This window comes from Bombus pyrosoma, linkage group LG17 (assembly GCF_014825855.1).
Source record: "Bombus pyrosoma isolate SC7728 linkage group LG17, ASM1482585v1, whole genome shotgun sequence".
Lineage (NCBI taxonomy): Eukaryota > Metazoa > Arthropoda > Insecta > Hymenoptera > Apidae > Bombus > Bombus pyrosoma.
In genome coordinates, this window is record NC_057786.1 from 260,962 (window position 1) to 279,551 (window position 18,590).

At 27.7% G+C, this 18,590-nt stretch overlaps 6 protein-coding genes across 18 annotated transcripts; 3 read left to right on the forward strand and 3 right to left on the reverse strand.

Moving 5' to 3' along the window:
* Positions 1-105: 105 nt before the first annotated feature.
* LOC122576979 lies at positions 106-998 on the reverse strand. Its single transcript, XM_043747963.1, has 3 exons — positions 757-998; positions 534-676; positions 106-441 (listed from the first exon to the last, which is right to left on the reverse strand). Exons 1-3 carry the CDS (start codon positions 986-988, stop codon positions 286-288), a joined length of 531 nt encoding a protein of 176 aa, XP_043603898.1. The 5' UTR covers positions 989-998; the 3' UTR covers positions 106-285.
* LOC122576971 (cilia- and flagella-associated protein 44) lies at positions 858-7,778 on the reverse strand. Of its 3 annotated transcripts, XM_043747933.1 has the most exons (23): positions 7,576-7,778; positions 7,335-7,497; positions 7,116-7,255; positions 6,752-7,046; positions 6,531-6,675; positions 6,254-6,444; positions 5,946-6,188; positions 5,705-5,883; positions 5,507-5,645; positions 5,164-5,437; positions 4,835-5,075; positions 4,489-4,759; positions 4,251-4,414; positions 3,738-3,950; positions 3,548-3,654; positions 3,425-3,479; positions 3,124-3,304; positions 2,868-3,053; positions 2,612-2,809; positions 1,982-2,518; positions 1,722-1,893; positions 1,308-1,606; positions 858-1,228 (listed from the first exon to the last, which is right to left on the reverse strand). In XM_043747933.1, the coding sequence occupies exons 1-23, from the start codon at positions 7,776-7,778 to the stop codon at positions 1,004-1,006; spliced, it is 4,821 nt and encodes a 1,606-aa protein (XP_043603868.1). In that variant the 3' UTR covers positions 858-1,003. The 3 variants fall into 3 exon arrangements, with proteins under 3 accessions (XP_043603868.1, XP_043603869.1, XP_043603871.1); XM_043747934.1 differs by lacking the exon at positions 3,425-3,479 and having other exon boundaries at positions 859-1,228; positions 3,544-3,654; XM_043747936.1 differs by lacking the exons at positions 858-1,228; positions 1,722-1,893 and having other exon boundaries at positions 1,464-1,606.
* LOC122576980 (AP-2 complex subunit sigma) lies at positions 7,771-8,982 on the forward strand. Of its 5 annotated transcripts, XM_043747966.1 has the most exons (5): positions 7,771-7,883; positions 7,962-8,062; positions 8,235-8,384; positions 8,448-8,621; positions 8,696-8,982. In XM_043747966.1, the coding sequence occupies exons 2-5, from the start codon at positions 8,060-8,062 to the stop codon at positions 8,795-8,797; spliced, it is 429 nt and encodes a 142-aa protein (XP_043603901.1). In that variant the 5' UTR covers positions 7,771-7,883; positions 7,962-8,059; the 3' UTR covers positions 8,798-8,982. The 5 variants fall into 5 exon arrangements, with proteins under 5 accessions (XP_043603901.1, XP_043603902.1, XP_043603903.1 ...); XM_043747967.1 differs by having other exon boundaries at positions 7,830-8,066; XM_043747968.1 differs by having other exon boundaries at positions 7,830-8,062; positions 8,201-8,384.
* Positions 8,983-9,699: 717 nt separating this feature from the next.
* Positions 9,700-11,562, forward strand: LOC122577122 (heparin sulfate O-sulfotransferase). Of its 3 annotated transcripts, none has more exons than XM_043748225.1 (7): positions 9,700-9,757; positions 10,253-10,479; positions 10,550-10,635; positions 10,705-10,843; positions 10,941-11,038; positions 11,100-11,257; positions 11,332-11,562. In XM_043748225.1, the coding sequence occupies exons 1-7, from the start codon at positions 9,715-9,717 to the stop codon at positions 11,541-11,543; spliced, it is 963 nt and encodes a 320-aa protein (XP_043604160.1). In that variant the 5' UTR covers positions 9,700-9,714; the 3' UTR covers positions 11,544-11,562. The 3 variants fall into 3 exon arrangements, with proteins under 3 accessions (XP_043604160.1, XP_043604161.1, XP_043604159.1); XM_043748226.1 differs by having other exon boundaries at positions 9,700-9,724; XM_043748224.1 differs by having other exon boundaries at positions 9,731-10,134.
* A 47-nt stretch (positions 11,563-11,609) lies between these two features.
* LOC122577123 (N-terminal Xaa-Pro-Lys N-methyltransferase 1) lies at positions 11,610-13,423 on the reverse strand. Of its 4 annotated transcripts, none has more exons than XM_043748230.1 (5): positions 13,329-13,423; positions 12,408-12,601; positions 12,129-12,315; positions 11,960-12,065; positions 11,610-11,890 (listed from the first exon to the last, which is right to left on the reverse strand). In XM_043748230.1, exons 2-5 carry the CDS (start codon positions 12,594-12,596, stop codon positions 11,650-11,652), a joined length of 723 nt encoding a protein of 240 aa, XP_043604165.1. In that variant the 5' UTR covers positions 12,597-12,601; positions 13,329-13,423; the 3' UTR covers positions 11,610-11,649. The 4 variants fall into 4 exon arrangements, with proteins under 4 accessions (XP_043604165.1, XP_043604163.1, XP_043604164.1 ...); XM_043748228.1 differs by having other exon boundaries at positions 13,277-13,385; XM_043748229.1 differs by lacking the exon at positions 13,329-13,423 and adding an exon at positions 13,139-13,272.
* On the forward strand, positions 13,139-18,475 carry LOC122577112 (zinc finger protein 568-like). 2 transcript variants are annotated; one of them, XM_043748200.1, is made up of 14 exons: positions 13,139-13,336; positions 13,856-14,126; positions 14,208-14,329; positions 14,389-14,510; positions 14,582-14,724; positions 14,802-14,970; positions 15,038-15,458; positions 15,557-15,894; positions 15,972-16,318; positions 16,473-16,546; positions 16,628-16,856; positions 16,943-17,115; positions 17,190-17,462; positions 17,769-18,475. In XM_043748200.1, exons 1-14 carry the CDS (start codon positions 13,199-13,201, stop codon positions 17,952-17,954), a joined length of 3,006 nt encoding a protein of 1,001 aa, XP_043604135.1. In that variant the 5' UTR covers positions 13,139-13,198; the 3' UTR covers positions 17,955-18,475. The 2 variants fall into 2 exon arrangements, with proteins under 2 accessions (XP_043604135.1, XP_043604136.1); XM_043748201.1 differs by lacking the exon at positions 13,139-13,336 and adding an exon at positions 13,430-13,497.
* Positions 18,476-18,590: the final 115 nt, after the last annotated feature.

The following is an 18,590-nucleotide window of genomic DNA, read 5'->3' on the forward strand; positions in this document are numbered from 1 at the left end:
ATTCCGATCGGTGACCGTTACGGAATGAGGTGCGATGTATAAAATAGGAGAGACAATAGTGAAGAAAACGTTCTTATGTTTCTCCTAACCGTCGTAACGATCACCCATCGGAATATATCGCGATCATTGGATTGACATGGTCGGTGACAACGCCGAAAATCAAATCAAAAATTGGCCAATTCAAGAAATTTTATTTTCAAGAATGCTAAATGATTATATAAATAAACCATTATATAATTAATTAACCAATAATTATACTTAAAGTTAATATTTTTATGATGTATTTTAATCCAAACAAATTGAAGATAATTTTTTTGATCCAGTTTTAAGACCTTCTATATCATATTGCAGTATATGTTTTTGCTGTATTTGATTATAAAGAATATTTTCAAGCGCAACTATGTCAACTTTGTGCTCATGTTCTATTTGTAGCATAGTTTCCTGTAAGATGAAATAATAATTAAGTTAAACAATCTAAAAAATGTAATTACGCAGTATATTGATATATGTAGATGCAACAAAATTTCTCGTACTTCTGAGAGTAAAGTTTGTTCCAAAATTTTTCTGAGTTTGAACTTTTCTTTTTCTAATATTGTCAAGAAACTTAATTTTTCGGTATTATTTCGAATTAAAGTTTTTAAAACAATTAATCCTTTATTGCAATTCCATTTTGCATCTAAACAATTTTAATATTAAAATTGTTTGTTAAATTTTTATCAAAATAATTTTATAAAATTCCAAATTTTTGTAATTTACTTTCTATGTTTTTAGATAAACTCTTCATAATTTTCCGTACATCAATTTTTGTATCATAAATTAATCTTTGTAAAATAGTCTGATAAAGGTTAATCAAAGACACTTTACAACCAAATTTTTGTATCATTTTTTCTTTAATGTGTTCCTTCAGCCTCTTATTTTGAGTTTCCATATATTTTAAGTCCAATTTTATTCGTTTTAGATGCACTTCGTTTTTCCTGTAATAAACCATAAATATATTCCATTTTTAGAAACTATTATATTTTTTAGTATACTTGCGTGTTTCTTCTAAGTTGTATGTTTCATCTTGCAATTCTCCAACTCTGGCATATAAATTCGCTAATTCTTTTTTATTAAAAACTATACAATTTTGAATGCTTGCAGTGCATCCAGAGTCTAATATGTGCTGTAATTGATGAAGTTTTAATATGACTGTTACATTAATTTCATTTAATTTTTTTTGCTTATCCAGCTATGAAAAATAAAACGCTTTAGTTCATAAGTTGTTTTGCAAATTATTATGTATATAATATAATAATGTTTAAAAATACCACAAAATTTTGCAGTTCTTCTTCATTGTATTTTAAAGTACTTTCAATAATTCTTAAATGTTTTATATCAGTATCTAATTCTTTCTGCAATAATTCTATTTCTCTTTGTTCTTCTCTGATTTGCAATTCATATGTATATCGTTTTTCTCTCATAGAAAATGCCATGTCATATAATAGTGTATCACAGCCCGCTGGGCAGATACTTTCATCAAATGGAATGTACTCAGCTTCAGAATCTATTGTTTCATCTGTTTCTTCAGAACTAGTTTCTGATGATTGTGTAATCGAATCTAAAGAACCTACAAATTATAATTACGAAAATTAACTACGAAAATTACTAAAGTTAATTAATCTAGAAAATTTAGCTCAACTAAAAATTATAAAGTTAAAAATTTTAGAATGAAAATTTAACACCATTTTGTTTTTTTAGTGCTGTATATTTTCTCTTGAATATTTTTTGAAGGAAATTTTGAAATTTATTATCAGCAATAGCTTTCGTAAAGTCAGTAGCAGTATCTTTAATTTTTATATGCAATTTTTTTATTTCTTCTTCTCGCGCAGCAATATTAATATTTGTAGCTTGCATCTATTAACATCATGTATTAATATAATGTTGTTAATAAATAATTGGTTAATATATAAATCATTATTATTTTTGTTATAGGGATAATAACCTTTAACATCATTGTAACACGTTCATTTGATTTATCAATAACTTTCTCTTCAAGTGCATGTTCCATTGTTTCAGATTCCCGTAGGATCATAAATTCTTCATATAGAGTTAACAAATTCAGATTTATATATGTACTTTGATATATTACGTCTAATCGATATTCTTCTAGTTCATCTAAATCTTTTTCCAATTGTTTGTATTCGGCACTAATATATCGTAAAATACAATCTTGTTCATATATTTTTCGCCACATTCGAGAACGTTTCATTTCACGTTCCCAGGTAGTTTGAACAGAGTCATTTATATTAAGATTTCGAATTAAATCACCAGCTACGGATGAATGATCCTTTATTTTCATTTGTGAAGCAGAAATAAGAATATAGAGACTTTCTTGTCCTTTGTGAAAGATAGCTTTATCATCACAATATAATACTTCATATTCTAAATCAGAATGATCTATTAATTGATCTATAATTAATGATTGCCTTTGGCGTTTTACTTGTTGCACCTTTTCCGACATAGATACATATTTCTGAAGCTATAATGGTATTATTATAAAAAGGGATCTTACATAAATTTAGTTACAAGTAATCATTAATTATACTTAACTAACTAAAAAAATATAACCAACCTCAAGATTATGTTCAGGAAATTCAATATCAAAATACAGTTTCGGTGGATGTGGTAAAGGTTTTATATTTTTTAATGGAATTTCTGTGTGAATTTTTTTAAGAACTTCTGTTAATTTAATAACTTCTTTCTGCATCTTTTCTTTTTTCAATGCAATCGTTTTCAATTTTGCATTAAAGTTCTCTCGCAAATGATGAAGCTATAAAAAATAATTATGTCAAAAACTACTGTAACATTGAATTTTTTATTAATTTTACCTTATCTCTACAATCTATAAGTTGTTTATATTTTATGGCGGCAGTTTCTTTTTTCTTCATTAAACTAAAGTCTACATTCATTTTCAAATTGTATTCACCAATGGATTGTTTCGCCTTTTCAAGGAAAACTGCATCTTCCAAACGACTTTTAACTAAATTTGGCTTTTTTGCATGTAGTTTCTGCCACTATATATAACATATTTTTGAAAGATACACATTACTTTTATTGTGATCTTTTCTATAATAAATTACTTACTTCTTTCTGTCGTTCAATCAATCTGGCTTTCTTTTCCTTGTACTTTAACAACATTCGATTAATTTGTAACCCTAATCCAGATGATAAATCGCTAAAATCTTCAGCTAAGAGTCCTTCCAAATATTGTATTTCTTGTTCTTCTGATTTCTGTCTGTCTTCCTTAACCTGTTCTTGCATTATTCTATAATTTAATAACAAAGTACATATGAAAAGAGCAAAATATCTTTAAATAATTTACACGACTAAAAATTAGTCAATTAATAACAGTTCATACAAATATTATAAATAGTAAAGGACATACAAAGTTGTTTTTTCCCAGAATAAATTATTATCCAACTTTAGCTGCAATTCCATTTCTTGTAAAATAATTTAAAGTTAAGAAACATAATATAAATTTATACAATAAAAAAATAAAAATACCTGCCTGCTTTTTGTTGCTCATCTTTGTCCGTCAGCAATTTCATACATTTTAAAATGCTGTCAGTATCTAGGTGTAATTCTCTCAAAGAATATACTGCTCTACTTTCATCTCTATTTTCAAATTTTCATAAACAACCTTGTAATTTTAGTAAACACTATTTAATGAACATAATTAAAAAAACAATAATACTTACAATATACCGTGCACTGCAAAAGGTAAGTAAGTAATAGATGTAACAAAATGGTCCATAAGCTTTTGTAATTCTAATTTCCTCTTTTCTACCTCAAATTGTAGCTTTCGTTCTGTTAAGGCTTTATGTGTATTCAGTTGATGTTCTAAGTCTTCTACTATTCTAGGATCCAGCTCAAACTGTGATATTCGTTGTGAATGCAGAAGATGTTTATTCCTTAATTAACAAAAGAAATCTCAATAATAGACTTTAACAAGCATGATAATTCTGATAATGACAATAATAATAAAAGTAATAATAACAGTAATAATAACAAGAACAATAATAAATAAATTACATGAAAAACATTGAACCAAAGAATCAAGTAATATAAAATCCAGGCAATTCCAAATTAAACATATGTATAATTAATTATCACATTACAAAAGAGAGGACATCAAAATAATAATAATATAAAAGAAGATCATTTGTTGCTTTGGTCCTTTGCTACTGTAATTAAGAAAACAGGACATATACCTTGTAATAATTTTAACATATTCTTCTGTTAAATCATGTATGATTTCAAGTACATTTTTCTTTTTCTTCTCTGCAACTGAAAAAATTCTATCTTGTTCTATTTTAGTAATTACTTCTTCCAAATTTGGATAATCAGCATCTTCAATATCTTCGACACTTTCAGGCTAATTATAAATATTGCAATTATAAGTACTAGATTTAAGCTAATTGAAAAATAATTACTGAGAAATTAACTAACTATAAAAAGAGAATACTCTAACTTTGGTACTTCATATTCCTCATATGGTGTATCATCATTGATTTTAAAAGAAAATATATTTCCATCTTGACCACATGTTAACAATATTTCTTTATTATAACCGAATAAAATATTAGAGATGTGTCCATTATAATGATCATGTGTTTGTAAAATCCAGCAGTCTGAAAAATCTAATGGATCTTTGTCCTTTATCTTAACGACGTAAAGCTGTCCATATTGTGTTCCCAAATATAAATATTTCTTATTTTCCCTAAAAAAATCCGTAATTTTTTACTTTTATATACTTTATTTTTTTTTTTTTTTTAATGTTTATAAATGTCCCTACTGGAAAAGGAAATTGTGCATTTCTGTGTTTATTGCATGTTCGATTATTCTACTCCTAATGGGTTTATTATGTTTTAATTTTAGAGATAATGGACGTGGATATTCGTAAACATATCCTGCATCAAACCCAGCCATAAATAACCATATGTTACCATCAATGCCATATTGTGCTATTAAAACTTTATTTGGAATTTCTGGAATATAAATTTCTGGGAGAATCATTTCTTTATCATCAAGCTCCGCTAAAAAGATAAATAAATAAATAAATACAAAAAAGCAATATGCGATCTAAATTAAATTGCTAAAACGTAATTTAAAATAGATAATTACTAAGAAATGTATCTTCATCAATTATAATGTGAGGATTTTCAGCAATTAATCGTTCCATTTCTTTTCTTCTTTCTTTGAGTCTTTCTTCTTTCTCTGCTTCATATTTTTCTTTTATAGTTTGTCTTTCTATCGCAGACTTTACTGATTCAAATTTAAATGATGCAGGTCTACATTTAACTAATTCATAAGAAGTTGTTGTGTATGACTGAGGTATCATAGGCAATTTTACTTCCATACAATCTCCTCGTAAGCATCCAATTAATAGAGTTGCTTCCTATTTGTATGATTAATCATAATTATTGTTTTTTTATTACGTTTTTTTGTATTTAATAACTGTATTTACTTCTTGAGGATTCCATGTCATGCAAGTAGCAGGTGATGGAAGTTTCACATAGCCAATAGGTGCAATTGTAGGATAATTATTGGTAGTATGAATATTAAATAGAAAAATAGTGGCATCATCGCTACCCGTTACTAATAAGCTAAAAATAAATCATATATAAAAATTAAAGTACAATCATTTTGTTCATATAATACGCACCTACAAGATGTATTTAAAGACATTACAGTAATTGGCATCGAATGTGGTTTTAAAACTTGAATTAGTTTTGTATTATCCATTTTTACATTTCCGGTATTCGTTGTTTGTATTGTTACTGTGATCATCCTAATAATACCATTTTCAAAAGCACATACGAGTGTTGAACCTGTTTTTTCAATCTAAACATTTCTATGAAATAGTATTTGTATAAAACGTTTAAAAATAAAATGAAATAATTTACCTTACATGGAAGCCAAATTACTTGACTACTAGTGTCATAAAATTTATAAATCAGATTTAATTTTTTTTCTATGTAGTTATAAATATGCAAATTTCCATTTTTATCAAGCGTTGCTACAAAGGGTCCCCAATCTGCTGTATCCATATCGACAATAGGACCAGCATGACATGTAAAAAGTTTTTGTTGAACATGTTCTTTTTTACTAGTGCAAAGGTCAAGTAGCCACAGTCCCCCATTTCCATCCTATTAAATATTTGTTTGAATATTGAAATATTGGAATGTTTCCTAAATACAATGTGCTTACTTACCTGAGCATACCACATGGTTTTTTCAGGATTATCTGGCTCCTGCTTTTGGATACTCATAAGCATTGCATTTTCTATTCCCTCTGCAATTTGAAATTCGTAAATTGGTTGAATTTCAAGAAATTGTTCATCATCAGAAAGATCAGCATGGTCTATGGTCTCATAGAACCAAAATCGTATCCATCCATCAGATCCTACACTATCACAGATCATAATGTATTGTTTATTGTATACACGTTTTTTTTTTCATTTTTAATCATATAAATTCTTGTTTTATTACCAACTGATATAATTTCTCCACTAAGCAACTCAAATTGTGAGATATAGCCAACATGTGCTGGCTCTTTACTTTTTCTACGTGCTTCCAATTTGATTAAACTTTCATCCCATAAGAGTATGTTACCCCACTCACAACCAGAGACAATCTAAAAAATTTATTCAAAGTTATACATTTAAAACAGCTATAAATTTTATTATTTAATAGATTTAATGTTTTCTTACAGTCTCATTTGGCATGGGATGAATTGCTATAATATCAGAGATTTCTGTATTCCCAAATTTACCAATTTCACCTTTAAGTTTTAATCCAGTAAAAGTTTTAGACATTTTCCAAAATTTAATATGTCCTATTCCACTAGACGTTAACTGGCCAGGAATATATTTAGAGAAAGTGACATTATATACATCTTGAACATAAGATTTACATTGCAAAATAATGTTTGATTCTTTCCAATTCCAAAGAGAAATATAATAATCAGGTTCACCACCTTGCGATGCCAATAATAATCCATCTGGACTATAATTTATCAAAATGTAATTTTATATCTTTTGTAATGAAATAATAATTGTGTAGGTTCACGATTACCTGTATGATAAATGAAAATAACGTTTAGTTGTTCCACCTTTTAAAACAATTATAGATTTCATAATTGGCCAGTTAAAAATATTTATTAGAGGGTTTTCTCCATTTGCCCCAACAGCAATGTGTTCAAAAATAGGATTTTTCTAAAAATAAAATATAATAGAATTGTTTTAATTTAAATCTTTTTTAGTATTAAAAAAAAAAAAAGATACAAATATTTACCGATATGTGCCCAATGCCAGTACCCACAGAACCTATTTTAAACCACATTTTATTTTCTTTTACATTGAAAAACTGAATTAAATTGCCAGCAGCGAAAGCAATAGTATTTGTATCGACTACACAAAGATTGAAATACTTTCGACAGTTATATCCATAAGAATGACTAACAGATATTTAAATATATAATATGTAAGAAGAAAGATGTAGTGAAAGAAAAATGATTATTTTTTATTAAGGATACAAAAATTCTAAAATATTTTCAGGTATAGTTCCATCATCGGGTTTTCGAGCTATAAGTGAATATTCCTCTTTTTCCTCCTCTTGATTTATGTTAAAATTTTCTTCTTTTTGCTCAACGCTTTCATACTCAGTTTCCCAATTTAATTCTATGTTTTGTCCTAGATCTTCACCATTTGCGGATTCAAATTTGCCACCGTCGGCCATTTTGTTATTTCAAACAGAAAGAGCTAACATAGAACAAACATGTATTTTCTCAAAAATTTCAGTTATACTTTATTTTAATTGAAATTTTGTTATATACTGTTATAAGTAATTATTGAACTGTCTAGATTTTCTTATTAGATTTCTAGACACGAGTGCGGTTTAATTCATAATTTGATGATTTAGGGGCGTCAACAAATGTCACTCGATCCCGTGTATTCTTGTTAATCGATTGTCAAGTGCAGCAATTGTAGCATTGGTTAGCTTATAAAGACAGATCAATCATGGCAAGTAATTATTAAGTGTATTAAGTGTTGGTAAATGTATTTGTTTTGACTACTTCTGAATAGTGTAAAATATAATGCCATCTTTTTTTGTAATAATAAAGATTACATTTTTACAAAATTATTTATCAATTCAAACAGAATAAACTCTAAAAGGTTGTCAAATAATGTACAGATCCGTTTCATCCTCATTCAAAACAGAGCTGGAAAAACGAGATTGGCAAAATGGTATATGAATTTTGATGACGATGAGAAGCAGAAGCTAATAGAAGAAGTTCATGCAGTGGTGACTGTACGAGATGCTAAACATACTAACTTTGTTGAGGTAAATTTTATACATCATGTATCATTATAATATGTATTAAATATTGAATTTTTCATATTTTAGTTTCGTAACTTCAAAATTGTATATAGAAGATATGCTGGTTTATATTTTTGCATTTGTGTTGATGTCAATGACAATAATCTATGTTACCTAGAAGCAATACATAATTTTGTTGAAGTACTAAATGAATATTTCCATAATGTATGTGAGTTGGACCTTGTGTTTAATTTTTATAAGGTAATTTTTTATGTATGTCTATATCTAAATTTATACTACAACGTAATTTTATTCTAATGTGAAACTTGTTATAGGTCTATACAGTTGTAGATGAAATGTTCTTAGCTGGTGAAATAAGGGAAACTAGTCAAACAAAGGTATTGAAACAACTCCTGATGTTAAATTCATTGGAATAAACTTATTTAACATTATTTAATTCTATTAATTGAATATATTATATAAATGTAAAAAGTAAAATACATCGAGGACAACAAATCCTGTTAGTTGATTTATTAATTTTCATTGTTTTTTTTACATGATAAATCTAGGATACTATTATGTAAAAATATAAAAATGCTGGAATAAATGTTAGTGAGAAACATTTTAAGAATTTATATTGATTGTTAAAATTTCATACAAGCAATGTATTTACTAATCAATTTTATTATGTGATGCATTTTGTTGAATGATATACATGCTCAACTTGAAAATAAATATGTTTGAAAGTTATGATAAAAACATTTTATATGTTGCTACATATAAACATAACATATACTATTACTTATTCCGTATAAATTAAATGATGCATATAAATATTATAATTTTGTCAATAAACAAAAATATAAGTTTCGCATATAAACTGAGATTTTTTACTGCAAAGTTAATATATACAATTGATTTTTAAAAGTTCTGCTTGAGACTATATTGAATGTATACACAAAATGTAACTACTTGAAGCATTACATATAATTAATTTTCATGTTATAATTTTTATATATACTAATTCTGTGTGTTAACAAATTATATGAAAAGTATGATATTTTAAATAAATATTTGACATTGTTTGGAAGAATTAAAAATATTGAAATTACTATAAGTTAATTATATATCGTAATGTGCATTAATACAATTCATATTTTAAATGTACGTTTTTTTATCAATGATATTTTATTTTTAAGTAGCTATTAAATTTTAATATCTTCGTTATCATAGTTCTGAAAATAGTTGTATGGTCATCAATACATCAATATTCGTTTCAATGTAATCGATATTCGATATGCGATTAATCGATGACGTAGATTATCGACTTACGTAGTAGAAGCGAACTTCATTGATGTGGATAAGTGAGCTTCACGGAGATAAAATATCAATTATATGTATATACTTATATTTAGTAATTATAGTTAATGTTGTTTCTAAAATACATATAATTGCTATTTTATTATATTATTAACTAATAAAAATGAATAGTGTTTGGTTTGGATCAAAATAACTATTGTTTAGTGAATCTGCGAATGAAACTGGTCGTATTGTACAGTTTATCAATATTTATAAGTTAAAAACGGTATTAGCATAAAATTCATGAAGTGTATTTTCCTGCTCATATGACAAAGAACAATTAAAAAGTTAATAAGAAAAATAATGATACACAGAAGCTTTTTACTGCAATGGATTTTAGTGATGATATTCACGATCACTATCATTTATTTAAAAATGAAACTAAATTTCCTGGAGGATCACTACAAACTATTGCGTAGGCGTTATAATAGACAATTAATTTTATTAATTCGTAACAGCAAAAGTTTCATCCTTTTAATATTTCGTTCTGTTAAAGGTGATGGAATAACATAGGTATCCTATCGTACTTCCAGACAATGCCATCACGCAAGAACAAAACAATATTCAAAGTGGGATTGAAGCTAGTGAGCATTCTTACAAATCAACTTTTGATGATCTCATCATTATCTACAACAGGGTACCAAAGACAGCATCAACCAGCTTTGTAGGTTTGGTCTACGATCTGTGCAAACACAACAAATACCATGTTTTACATATTAATGTCTCTAATAACATGCATACGCTTACACTTCCTAATCAGGTAATATTATATCATCCTTAATTTGTTATTATTTATTAATTCACTTGTAATATATGTTAAAAAATTGTAGATTCAATTTGCAAATAATATAACTGTTTGGAATACAAAAAAGCCAGCATTTTATCATGGTCATGTTGCATTCTTGAATTTTGAAAAGTAAGTATACAGAAATATTCATTATGAAAAACATTTATTTTATTTTTTAAAATTATGTTTATGCTTTAGATTTGGTGTAAGACAATCGCCTTTATACATAAATATCTTGCGTAAACCTTTAGATAGATTTGTTTCCTATTACTACTTTTTAAGATATGGAGATAATTTTAGGCCACATTTAATCAGAAAAAAGCATGGAGACACCAAGGTTCGTATTCACAATAATAATAATAATAATAATAATAATAATAATTTATATTTATTATTAATATATTAATCATGCTAAATCACATATACTTTTGTAGACCTTTGATGAGTGTATTGAGGCAGGACAACCAGATTGTGATCCTGACAATATGTGGTTACAAATACCATTTCTGTGCGGTCATGATCCTGCTTGTTGGTAAGATTTAATAAATTATTACAGTTATCATAATTTACAATGAACAAATATTATTTAATAGGGAAATTGGAAATAGTTGGGCATTAGAAGAAGCAAAAAGAAATTTACAAAAACATTATCTCCTTGTAGGAGTGACAGAGGAATTAACAGAATTTGTAGAAATTTTGCAAATTGTACTTCCACGTTTCTTTAGAGGAGCCTATAATTCTTTTTTGCATAGTAAGAGATGATATAATCGAAATTTTATTAAGAAATAAGATTTTTTAAATTACTAATGAATTATTAAATTGCAGATAATAAATCACATTTGCGGCAAACTACTCAAAAGATCAATCCACGACCTGAAACAATAGACAAAATACAAAAATCTGTTGTTTGGAAGATGGAAAATGAACTGTATAACTTTGCTTTAATGCATTTCCATGCTGTAAAGAAACGACTTATAAATGCTTCTCCTCAAGATGTAAATCAGCGATTTATGTATGAAAAGATACGTCCAAAATAAATTTACTTTTTTAAGCAGAGATACTTTTATAATATTAAATATAATATAATTTTTTGACAGAATGTGTATAGGTAATGAAATAATTTATTCAATACTCTATTAGTCTTTACATTGAGGTTTGAAGTTTGTTATCTGACTTTAAAGCAAACATATAAACTGGGTACAATCCACGTGGAAATTTATGTTGTTGTTCTTCCTTTATACAAGTTAAATTAGATTCCTGAAATATACGATAGAATTCAGAAAGAGGTCGTGTCACTGATGAATCCTTTGTATCAATCTCCAAATTTTCAGAACTGGTCACATTTTCTTTAATCACTATTACACCATTAGATTTTAGGCCACTCCTATAAAAGTTTTATTAGATGATTAAAAATAATTTCTAAATTTTTATTAAGGCTAAACAAAATACTTACGAACACTTTTTTAAAAATTCTATCAAATCATCATGCTTTAAATGACCCAAAACCCATTGGCACCAAATGACATCATACTTGGCAGTAAAGCAAAAGTTTTGTAGTCCTTGAAATATGATTTAATCAATTAAATGTCTTTTCTACTTTGTATAAACCGATGGAGTATTACCAATTGGATAATAGTTGCAAATTCTTGTTGAATGACTTTTCAAACATGTTTTAGCTACTTCTAGAAATTTTAAATTTTGCTCAACTAAGTCAACATGTTTAAAATGATTTAATAATAGATTCTTAGTTATCCTTCCTATGCCTGCACCACAATCTAATGCATGTGTCTTCAATGGAGGATTTTTTAACTGAAATAAAACAAACTTTAGGTATCATAATATTTAAAAAATTTAATGATAAGAATCTTGAATATTATAAAATTAATCATTATAATATATACCTCAAACAAAGCCTTTAAAAATTTTGTGGATCCCTTTATATCAATTTGAGAAATAAATCCAAAACCTCCAAGCATTCCATCTATTGTAGGTGGAACATGTTCCCAGTATTTGACAGCTGCTGAATAAAATTCATGTCCTTCAAGTGTACTTTCTTCTTTTTCCATCTTTGGTGATGATAAATAATACATCTTACCTATGTAATCAATAACATAATCAATTACATTTTATCTATATATTCAAAAAATTTAATTATGTAAAATGAAAAACAATCAAAACACCATGTAACGTGTTCAAAGAGATTAATAAAAAATGAGCATTGACTTCTTCATAAAAACTAAATATTTTAATACTTTTTATATTTAATAAAAACCTGCTATATTATGAAATAATGTTTATATATAAATAAGATATTGTTAAAAAAAATTTTATGAATAGAACTGACATTAAAAATTGTATACATTATCATCGACATTTAATAAATTATATCGACTTATATCGATTATAAAATATCGACATATTGCTTGTTCTGTGGAGTCGAAATATCGACAACATATCGATTACTGTATATAAAAGCTTTTGTACAATTTAAAGATAAATTTATTAAAAGAATATTACGTAGGAAAGAACCAAAATCTCTACGTAGTACGAAAATTTATACATAAATTTTCAAATGGTGGATTACATTGCGTATGGTTAAAATAAATTGTGTGCAGTAGTTGTGCGTACTCACTGGTCGGTTTGGTTAGGATAAAATCGATGTTAGTCGTTAGTGAGCAGTTCCCTTGGAATCATGGCAGAAGTACGACTTTATGATTCAACAATTTGTCGGTTATGTGCAGAAGATAATGGAAATGGAGAATTACTCTACATGGCAGATGGTGATGATCCAGATTTAAGTTCTATGGTCAATCGGTACTTGCCGCTCAAGGTATGAAATTTCGAAACATTAGACTCTAACTTGACTTCCTGCTTTATACACAAATACTACCAGAATCAAATGTTCGATATTTCCTCCTGATACTGTACACTGTACATTGTTATTTACTTTGTCTGTTATTTGTCTGAGAATTTACTATAATTTTTATAAATGTTAGTATAATTGCAGAACATTGTCTTTGTTAATAAAATTTTTTAAATGATAATAAATATTCTAGTTGTGTTTATAATTTAATGTTAAACATATTTGTTACTGTGTATTGTTATTAATCCTACTCAATTTGATTCGATATGATATTATTTTTTCGTTCTCGATATTATGTTTTCGTTCGTCATATATGTTTCATTTTAAGATGTACAAAATTTCAGTTTTTCTAAATAATCTCTTGCAAAATGTAAAAATAATGAATATCAATTGGCGTAATTATTGATTTATTGTTTGAGGTTATACTACAAAAAGAGGCATTGAACTTATTTTCAAATAAATGTTATAATACAATTTTGATTAAAGATTCGAGATGATGGGAAATTACCACGTACAATTTGTCCTGGTTGTAATATTCAACTGGAGGCTACGATACAGTTTTTTGAATTATTGGTGGATGGTCAAAGGAAAATTCGTGAGATGTGGAAGCATCAGATAGAACAACAACGTAAAGCTGAACGAGAACGCTTACGTGCAGAAAAGGAGAACACAGATGTTAGATCAGAAACATCACAATTGGATATTATTCCCAGATATAACGAAGAAGACCACTTTGAGCAACAAATAATAATAAAAAGTATTATTTTATATTAAAGATTGTATTATATTCTAATTAAAGATCTATTGCAAAATTTTTAATTATGATATTGTTTAATAGTAATGCCAGATGGTTCTATGTATGCTGCAGAACATGAAATGAGTTTACAGATGGAAGGATTAAGTAAACCCAAACGAAAAAGAGGACGTCCACCAAAATCTCACACAGAGAACATATCTGTGGTTTGTAAAGGTAACATGTTTGTTGAAGATAAAATATTTTATAAACTATTAAATTTCAGGAATTAACAAAGGGAGATGTACTAGAAGCAGTGAGTCAAGAAGAAGAAGATAAACATGAAGAGGAAATAGATGAAGTAGATGGAGATGGAAGACGTCGCAGAAAGCGTAAAGTTCCGAAAAGGTATTGATTGTAAGGAGAAACATTTAAAGGTAATTACTATCATTTTTATAATAGCATATGAAATGATTCAGGTATATGGAGGCAGTTCAAGGCAAAGAACTAGAACGAATATATAAGGAGGAGGGAGTAATTGATGAAGAGGATGATGATGATCCTGATAATTTTGAAGATTCTGAAGAACAGTTAAATATGTCTGTTCCTGATAGTCAAGAAGGTAAGAAATAGTGAAATACATTAATTTAAAGGTATTTATCTAATAATTATTTATCAATAATCATTTGTATATTTTAGAAATAATTGGTCACTTAGAATCTGAAGAAGGAAAAGATCTTGGAGAGTTAGTGATAGTAAACAGAGGTAGAGGACGAGGTCGACCAAAATTACGTCGTAGAAGAAATAAGTTCACGTGTCAATTATGTGGTCGGGGATTTCTTCAACGTAGCAGATATATTGTGCACAAGTAAATAGAATTTTGCGAAATTTTAACGTTGTATACAATGAAAGTAATATTTGCCTTTTGTGATTAGGAGTTTCCACAAAAGCATAAAATATGAATGTTCGGAATGTAAAAAGTTATTTACAAGCAAAGAAAATTTAGAATTGCATCAGAAGGCAACTCATCATATTGGAGATGATGTTAATCAGGATTTTGAGCATATTGTCGAAGATTCAACCTTTGAATCAAAACGTTTATCCGAAGAAAATAATATTTCTAACACGCTTGATCATGCATTGACTGAAGAACAACATACAAATAATTCAAATAATTCTAGTGATTCTCAGAAAAATGTTCCATGTGAACACTGTGAAAAGTTATTTGAAACAAAGGAGATGTATGACCTGCATTTAAAAATGGCCCATGAACGTGATAAATTATTTATATGCACTATTTGTAATAAAAATTTCACACAACAAGCGGCTTTAAAACATCATATGTCAATACACGAGGTAAAAGGATGAATATGGATAAATTATACTCTAAAAATTATAAAGATTCCCAATATATAAAAAAATATAATAATTAAATACTTTTTATTATTTTTTAGAGAAATAAATTAGAGAAAGAGTATCCATGTGATATTTGTGGAAAAGTTCTCAATCATCCTAGTTCTGTAGTATATCATAAAGAAGCAGAACACAATAACGGTCGTCGATTTGTTTGCAATAAATGCGGAAAAAGTTTTAAACATAAGCAATTGTTACAACGTCATCAGCTTGTACATTCTGATGATCGGCCTTATATTTGTAAATCATGTAATGCCAGTTTTAAAACAAAGGCAAATCTAATCAATCATCAATCTACACATACTGGGGAAAAAAAATATTTTTGCGAAATTTGTGGACAGCAATTTGCACATAAAACTAGTCTCACGCTACATTATAGGTTACTATACGAATAAAAGATATATTTATATACAGTGATTTAAATTTAGTTAAATAAACAAATAATTTCACATTTAGGTGGCATACAGGACACAAACCATATACATGTGAGGTATGTCATAAAAGTTTTTCACAAAATGGAAATTTACAAGAACATATGCGAATTCATACGGGAGAAAAACCTTATTGCTGCGATTATTGTGGCAGAAAGTTTACTACTTCTTCACAATTTAAGCTACATGTTAAACGACACACTGGCGAGCGCCCTTGGAAATGTGAATTTTGCGCCAAATGCTTTTTGCACAAGGATACATGGAAATGTCATGTTCGCAGGCATAAAGGAGAACGTCCTTTTCAATGTGCTCATTGTAATCGAGGTTTTACAGAACAATGGGCTTTGAAGAAGCACCTTCGTTTACACACTGGTAACATTTTTATTCTGCTTTTACAAATTTACTATTTTTATCAAAAATTTCAACATTAATTTTTATTATTAATTAATTAATTAATTTATTTTTAAATTAAATTAATTAAAGATTTATTTTTAAAAATGTGTTTTCATATATTTTTATTTGTTAGGTGAAAAGCCTTATTCCTGTGATGTTTGCGGAAAAGCATTTGCTGATTGTTCAAACTTAACAAAGCATAAGAAAGTAAGAGAGAATCCAAATTGTATTAATAGATTCAATAGTGAGAAGTTCAATAAGATGGAATTATTATCGAGTTGCTTGTAGGTACATAGGGAAACTAAACTTTCTGCGATAAATGAAATAGAAGGTTCTCCAATCGGAGAAGTTTGGCAAATTTTACCAAGTTCTCAAGAATCTGATGAACATTCATTAACTGATCAAATGGCTCAAGTTATTGCAACAGATGAGACATCAGGAGATGGTATTCAACAGATTATATATGTTTCGTACCAAGATCCAGATGATCCTAACCAGTCTCGAACTTTACATTTCGGTAAAAATGACAATTTTATAACATTTGTATTTATTAATTTACATCTGTTACTAATTCAACTAATCCATATTTTACATTGAAATCAGTTGATGCTGGAATGATGAGAAATAAAGAGGAGAAAACGAATGTAAATCAATCATTATCACATTTAAGCGTTAGCAATGATAGCATGCTTTCTAATCCAGGTCATGCTAATGAAAATAATAACTCAAATGAACGAATAAATGTGGAACTTTCAGAATCCGATCTTCAACTTCAGGTAAAGATGAATAAGATATTAAACTGTTATTACGTAGTAATAACAAAAGTATAAAACGGTAGTTATATTTACAGATTACAGATGAAGAAGGTAACCCAATTCCTCTTTCAATTCAAGATGCCCGACAGCTTTTATCTCAAAGTCAATTTGTCAATCAACTTAGTGATGGGCAAGAAATTAGAGTTCATTCTGGTGTTATTCCAGATGAATTAACAGCACCATTAAGTGTACACGTTAATCAAAATTCCGACATAAAGAATGTCGACATTTCTAGTACGGTAGAAACAAAAGTGAAAAATATTTCAACTGTACAAACAGATGCAGAAGCAATCGTAAAGGCATTGCAGGTAATATTTTTAAATAAAATTGTTCAAGTAATAAGCTTCCTTACATCTGATGAACATTCAATACTTTTTCACTTTAAACTCATTCAGAGGCGAGCGGTCATAGAAAGAAAATCGATCTACATGTAATTTCTGGAAATCATCTACTCAGTTATATAATGCCTTAAACTAATTACAATTAAACAGAAACTACTCTATTTACAAATTCTAACATGTTATAAATACATAGCATAACATAAATTAATGTATTATTATGTATTTTACCAAAAAATTTTATTGTTACATACAATTCTAATTAAAATGTAATAGGATGAAGATACGGATGCAAATGCTGTTGCAACGATTAATCAAATGGAGGAATCAGAACAATCGGGGATAGCCGATAGCGAACAAGCAATAGAATTCACAACGCAAGATGGACAAAAAGTTCGTTTAGTTACTTCTTATCATGTTGATCCAATGCAACTTGCTTCTGAGTACCTGACTATTGTATAAAATCATATATGTATAATTTCTTCAATTCTATATGTTAAATTTATTCAAATGTGATCGTGCTTTATTTTTAACAGAAAAACTGAATTTTTAAAGTACCCTATTTAGTTATTAATAAAATTTTGCTAGCTTGTAGAATTCATCAAGCGACGTACGATCATAATTGCCTTTAGGTAAACAGATAATTGTTTAAGAGACGTTAAAGGTAGAGGTTTTAATTATTCCGTATGTTTTGAAATATAAAGCATGTACACTATGGCTAAACTACTGACTACGTTTATCAGAATCTAAGGAATAATAACTTCAGCTGTTTAATCTCTGAAGCGGCTATGTGAATGCTACAAATTAATAAAATTTGGTTAATAATTAAACGATGTACGCAGAAAGTTCTTCGAACGAATCATTTTTTCTTATTTTATCTTTAAGGAGTTACATGATTTAACAAAATTTGTAAATGTCAAAATTTACTAAATATAATAATCAATGATATTAGGTTGGCAACTAAGTGATTACGGATTTTGTCATTACCACCTAATGCCAACCCAATATACACACGCGCGCTTATACATATACATATATATATATATATATATGTAATAAATATTTAAAACAAGTGTTATTTCTTTTTCAATCGCGATA